General features: G+C 41.5%; 1 protein-coding gene across 1 annotated transcript in view; it reads left to right on the forward strand.

The window, feature by feature from the left end:
* Positions 1-6819, forward strand: part of wdr7 (WD repeat domain 7) — a gene marked incomplete at its 5' end in the record, with an annotated part of 83834 nt that overhangs the window by 47380 nt on the left and 29635 nt on the right. The window contains 1 exon segment of the mRNA XM_014026613.1: positions 6553-6739. Within this exon segment, the coding sequence (XP_013882067.1) occupies positions 6553-6739 (187 nt within the window).

The raw sequence follows: 6819 nt of genomic DNA on the forward strand, positions 1-6819 counted from the left end.
TTCCTTCCTTCCTTCCTTCCTTCCTTCCTTCCTTCCTTCCTTCCTTCCTTCCTTCCTTCCTTCTAACCCACCATCCACCTGTGTATTCATCCACTCATCATCTCCTCTGTACCTGTGGTCGGGTCGTGGAGGCACCAGGTCCAGGGTGGCACCTCCAGACCTCCCTCTGTCCTGCTCCTCTTGTTGATCTCAAATTGTTTCTATGCCAGAGAGGATTTATAATCTCACCAGGGTTCTGGGTCTGGGTCTGCACCGGGGTCTCCTCCCAGTGGGACATGCCTGGGAGGTGCATAAGGAACATCCTAATCATTGACTTGATCTTATTTGCCTTTGTTTTTGGTGATGATCCAAACCTCATGACCCTAGATGATGGTTGGAACGTAGACGGATCAGAGCTTTGCCTTTTGGCTTATCTCCTCCTTCACACTGACAGACTGGAGCAACACCCTTCATAAATCTGTCAGATCATTTCCTGCTGCTTCCTGTCATCACTCACGAACAAGGGCACTCTCCTCATTTTTCCTGGTTGCCTCACCAGGAACATGAAATGGATTTTGTTGTATTTTTTTTTAGCAAAAATAGTTTAAAATTTAGGACCATTAATGTGTAAAGACTTAAATGAAACAATCAACAATGATAAAAAGCTTKTTTCCTCTTATCTTTGTCCCTCGTTTCTCTTTTTTCATCCCTGCCTCCCCCTCCCCCCCACTCGCTCAGGTACCTGTTTTTCCCTGTGTGTTATGAAATTGAAAGATGGATCGGTGTTGTTGGCATGCAGCGCAGCCTCGTGATGAATGAGAGCTGTCCAGGCAGTTAGAGGGAGGGTACAGTAGTCTATACAGCAGAGCAGAGATTGATGTTTTCACGGGGTGAGTGGGGGAAATGTCCAGGAGATGGAGGGGGTCGGAGTGTAGAAATGGAAGGAAAGAAAGATKGACGGACGATGACAACAGGAAGGCAGGATCAGGGACAAACTGCACATCGGCGTAGAGTCCCCGGACGATAAGGCTTACAGTTAAATGTCAAAAAACCCCGARCCCCTTCTGAGGCCCGCTCGCCATCAGCCGTGGCATTTTCAAACATTTATGAAAGCTAATTGGAAATTGAGTTTTACTTTGTATTATAGAAAAGTCAACAGGGAAACACCAGAGAAGGAATCCAACAATTTTATTTTCAACAAATCATCAATATGTTTGCAGCTGGGGGGTCATGAATTCTGAGTCCAGACTAGATGGGTCTGATGGACTCAGTGGAGTTTCTTTGTGAAGAAAAACAAATCCWTGTATTCAGTTCTCAGATGGTCTGTTCTTGGATCAGGATTTTGGGATGGTTCTGGCCTTGGATCAGGGTTCTGTGATGGTCTAGTCTTGGATCAGGGTTCTGTGATGGTCTAGTCTTGGATCAGGGTTCTGTGATGGTCTAGTCTTGGATCAGGGTTTTGCAATGGTCTAGTCTTGGATCAGGGTTTTGCGATGGTTCTGGTCTTGGATCAGGKTTCTGTGATGGTCTAGTCTTGGATCAGGGTTCTATGATGGTCTTGTCTTGGATCAGGGTCCTGTAATTCTCTAGTCTTGGATCAGGGTTTTACGATTAGTCTAGTCTTGGATAAGGGTTCTGTGCTGGTCTACTCTTGGATCAGGGTCCTGTGATGGTCTAGTCTTGGATCAGGGTTCTGTGATGGTCTAGTCTTGGATCAGGGTCCTGTGATTCTCTAGTCTTGGATCAGGGTCCTGTGATTATCTAGTCTTGGATCAGGGTCCTGTGATTCTCTAGTCTTGGATCAGGGTTTTACGATGGTTCTGGTCTTGGATCAGGGTTCTGTGATGGTCTAGTCTTCGATCAGGGTCCTGTGATGGTCTAGTCTTGGATCAGGGTTCTGTGATGGTCTAGTCTTCGATCAGGGTCCTGTGATGGTCTAGTCTTGGATCAGGGTTCTGTGATGGTCTAGTCTTGGATCAGGGTTCTGTGATGGTCTAGTCTTGGATCAGGGTTCTGTGATGGTCTACTCTTGGATCAGGGTTTTATGATGGCCTAGTCTTGGATCAGGGTCCTGTGATTCTCTAGTCTTAAATCAGGGTTCTTGGATCAGGGTCCTGTGATGGTCTAGTCTTGGATCAGGTTCTGTGATGGTCTAGTCTTGGATTAGGGTTCTGTGATGGTCTAGTCTTGGATCAGGGTACTGTGATGGTTCTGGTTTTGAACCAAAAATGTTTCCATGTAACAGAAAAGATCGGACAAAACATCTTAAACTCGTCCTCACTTGGTTTTCTTTAAGCCTTTATTAAAAGTATTTTATTTCTTTTTTATAATTATTTTCAGGCCTGAAATTCAGACATGAGTGGAAATTAATAGATGAAATAACAAATCATTATATTTTTTAGGATCGTACTAATGAATAAAACAAAAACATGTAACTGTAGATCAGTTGGTTCAGCGTTTCTTGTTCATTCTAACTTAAAAGACACATTCTTTTCTCTCGGTATTGCCTTTTTTTTCCATTTTCTCTGCAGCCGGTCTAATCCAGCTCTCATCCACTAACCGAGTCCCCAACATTGATTTACTTTCACCTCTCATTTATGCTCAAACACAGGCAGATAAAGAGAAAGAGGGCAGCTGGGGGAAAGAAAAGCACAAAGCCTGTTAGCGCTCGTTTCAGCCTGGTAAATTTTAGACATCTCTAATCTGTCACTGTTTCACCCCCCCTCTCCTCGCGCCCTAATCAGCCTCTGTCTGTTAATGGGACGTGTTTACTGCCCCGGCTAACACCTCATTACAGCCAAGTGATGTTTTGTCGGGAGCTGTTGGTTCTTTTGCGTCCCGGCCGGCCTTTAAACAAAGATCTCCACCGTGAGAAATGAATCGCCCACTTCCTGCTCGCTAATTAAGGAGGCGGGGCTTTAACTTTAAATCTCAGAGCAAATATGGTGCTGATTGTGACAGCTCATTTGGTGGTGTGAGCAATGGAAGGGAGCATATGATCCTTTTTTGTTTCAAATGGTCTTGAGATTCAGGATTTCTGCAAGTCTGAATTTTTATTTGGACTTYAGCCACTTTCTCTGTCCTTGTATGTGACCCTTTTTAAATGTCATTCTGTTTAGATGACTTAAGTTAGTCTCTCACTGGGCTGAGACTGTTGGAAACTAGTTGGTAAATGGCATTTGAGATGGGGTGTCCAAACGTCTCCAAACATTTTTGGGATTGTTTATTCCTTGCAAGAGTCACAGAGTCTAGCAGTGTTGTGGCTTGAAATTCAAACATCTCTAATTTGGTGTTATCACCTTCATCTCAAAACTGCCTCTAAATCATCTCAACACTGTCTAAAAAAACATCTCAGTACCGTCTCAAAACTGTCTCAAATCTTTCTCAGAACCATGTCAGTACTGTCTTAAAATCATCTCAAAACCACATCAAATTCATCTCAAAACTGCCTTTAAACTGTCTCAATACCATCTCAAAAACATCTCAAAACCACCTATAAATCATATCCGGATCTTTGCTCTGCAGAGGTTTTTTCTACAAATACCATAGTATGTCACATTTAGTGGACATAATATAGTGTTTTTTTCCCCTCATCTATCCTCTTGTGGTATTTCGTTTTCTTTTAAGGGTAAGGGTAGCGCCTCTTATGGTTGCAGGACCCAGGCACCTGTTCTCCTATGTTTGTTTGTATTTGTCTCTCTCTTGGATGGGTTGTTCTGAACTGTATTTCGTTGTGCTTAATGGTCCAATGGCAAATAAAGTAATCTGAATCTGAAATTGTCTCAAAACTGCCTCTAAACTATCTCAAAATCATCTAAAAACACACTCAAAGCGGTCTCAATACCATCTCAAAACCACTTGAAAATCATCTCAAAACTCTCAATATTATCTCTAAACCATCTGAGTATTGTCTCAAAACCTTGTCAGTATTGTCTCAAAACTCTCAAAACCGTCTCAATACTGTCTTAACACCTTCTCAAAACTCATCAATACCATCTCAAAACAGTCTCAATACTCTCAAAACAGTCTCAAAACTACATTTAAACCGTTTCAATATTGTCTCTAAACCATCTGAATATTGTCTCAAAACCTACTCAGTATTGTCTCAAAACTGTCTCAAAAATCATCAATACCATCTCAATACTGTCTCGAAATAGTCTCAAAACTGCCTTTAAACCRTCTCAATATTGTCTCAAAATTTCCTCTAAATTGTCTCAATTTAGTTTCTGTAATACTAGAGCTGTATTTCGACACTTGTATGGGAACTCTACTAACTCAGCAAACATCCAARACTAGAGCCCAGAGTGTCCAGGTCTAAAGACAACACTAATGAAAAATAATATTAAACTGTTCCAAAAATCATAACCGAGGTGACAGACCAGTGGGGACTAAGCAAGTCATTTTGGGCAAAAAAATAATGTGTGCAGCCTAAAATACACTTTTGCAAGACACGTGCCAAAAATTAGACCATGATTTTGCAATAATTGGCCACTCCAAACATGGCACACGACTCGCCCGTATGTAYGTCTCGTCTCAAAACAATTCTGAAGAAAAGTCCACAAAGACACATCCATGTTTAAGGTTCTCCACCAATCCATCTGCCAACATTCTGTTATATTTCTCACACAAATGAAACCATTGTAGCACAACCACAGAGCAACAACTGCACCTTTTTAAAACAGAACTTTAACCTACTCGCCAACTCAGCTTAGTGACTACCTCCCTTTCCAATTCAAAGGCAGAGCGGAGACAGGTTGACTCCCAGTTCAACTGGTTGGTTTATATGTCGTGTTATTTAAAAAATGACAGTAATATTGGTGAAAGYACTTTCAGGTCTGTCTTTAAAGTCTTTTATAACATTAGCTATGAAAGAAGCAATTAGCAGCTTCAGCAAAAGTCAATTATCAAACAGCAGTTTATGAAAATCAACAAAGATATTGGATTTTTGACCTTCGRCCTCCACAGAAAGATCATTACAAATGAATTCCTCTTCAAACGGATACGCTTAAAACAAACCTTCATGAATGGGAAAATAGACTCGGATGAGATTAAAAACTTGATGTTATTTAATCTGCATGTCTTTGTTTTGATGTTCCCGGAGAACCTGCTAAAAGCTCTGAACGTGATGCTGCCACACGCCTGATGGGAGGAGGGAAAGTGACGAGCTCCGTGTTGTGGTCTTCAGGGAGGGAGAGTGTTATTGAGAGATGGGGGGCTGGGGTTCTTCAGTCTTAATGGTCAGTCCGTCCCCTCAGAGACTGGCTCAAATGTCAGGTCAGCTATGAAATGACCCCCCCGTCCTCCCCCTGTCCAGTTTGCTGTCTTTATCTCCTGACTGGGAGTCTGTGTGCTGCACAAAAATAGGTCCATTTTTACCCAAATGTAATTTGAAATGTTAAGATTTATGTTTTTCTGTTCATAAAGATGTGATTTCTTTATGGGAAATATATTTTATTTCAAACAGCTTCCATGTTGCCGTGGTGGGTGTAATTTTTTATGGCTCTCCRGTGTTTTGTAGGACATACGATGAGTTAAATAGAAGTTTTACTTATGGTTTTAAGAGAAAATTGTGAGCTCAGAATAAAATGGAAGTTTATGAGAGTCTGGGTGTGTGTGCTGTGGGCAGGTTTGAGACATAAAATGAGTGACAGAAAACAGAAATACCTACATTTTGATGTGCAAACTGTTTGTGAGAGTAAGAACAGCTTGTTTACGAATGGTTTAGAAAGTTACCTGACACCCTGACCCCCAACATGCAGAAGACGAGCTGGGATCACAGTTAAAACTACGATTGTGTAAAAAACTTACGTCAGTCATGAAAAGGCCAACTGTCTGTGACTCATTTAAAAGTTGGACAATWTTTTCAGTGTCTGAGCCGCAGACACTTTTTACCTCTTGATTCAACACAACTCCCTGTTGGATGTGAGTTTGTTTCAGTATTAATAAAACCAGTGGTACGCATGGTTCTGCTAATCGGCTAACGGCTAATAGCACAARAAAWWWTTTTTATTTAGCAGATTAGCTTTTTCACTAACTTTAAAAAAACTAGTGGATCAGTTAGCTTCTGCAAAATCAGGTTTTGCCAAATTTAAGTTTGCTAACAGCTAACAAGCTAACATTACCTGATCATCATCACAACATATAATAATCTGCTGCAGTTAGACTCTATTCAGACGACAGTTTGTGAAGAGTTCAGCCCATTACTGTATAAAAGTAAGGAGAAAAAGACGTGGGACGTAAAGTGACCGCCTGCTTAGCGGTTAGCGATTTGCTGTTAGCGTTAGCRTCTACTAATTTTTCCATGTTTAGCTGTTTAGCATTAGCTTCCTCTATATATTTTTTATGTTTAACAGTTTAGCGTTAGCAAAGCTTTGTCGTCAGTTAGCAGCTTATGAGCTAGCATAGCTAGCTTTTTGATTAGCTTTGCCTGCCACTGAGTAAAACAATTTGCGTTGAGTTTAAATAATAAATTGTAACTTTGTGTTTTAAATTAAAATATTTTTATAGAGAATGTTTGAATTTGAATTAAAACCCCTGAATAGTGTTGTGTGTTGTGGTTATTCTGTTTTGCAGGTAAGGCCCTGACCTTCCTGCTGCTGCAGCCCCCCAGCCCCAAGCTGCCCGCCCACAGCACCATCCGCCGCACCGCCATCGATCTGATTGGTCGAGGCTTCACCGTCTGGGAGCCGTACATGGACGTGTCGGCGGTGCTCATGGGTCTGCTGGAGCTGTGYGCCGACGCAGAGAAGCAGCTGGCCAAGTGAGTTTCATATCGCAATTAGACGCAAAATATATCGCAATTTTATCATCGTATCGCAAAGTCAATATAAACATAAATAA

Source organism: Austrofundulus limnaeus, unplaced genomic scaffold (assembly GCF_001266775.1).
Source record: "Austrofundulus limnaeus strain Quisiro unplaced genomic scaffold, Austrofundulus_limnaeus-1.0 Scaffold572, whole genome shotgun sequence".
In the NCBI taxonomy this organism is placed as follows: domain Eukaryota; kingdom Metazoa; phylum Chordata; class Actinopteri; order Cyprinodontiformes; family Rivulidae; genus Austrofundulus; species Austrofundulus limnaeus.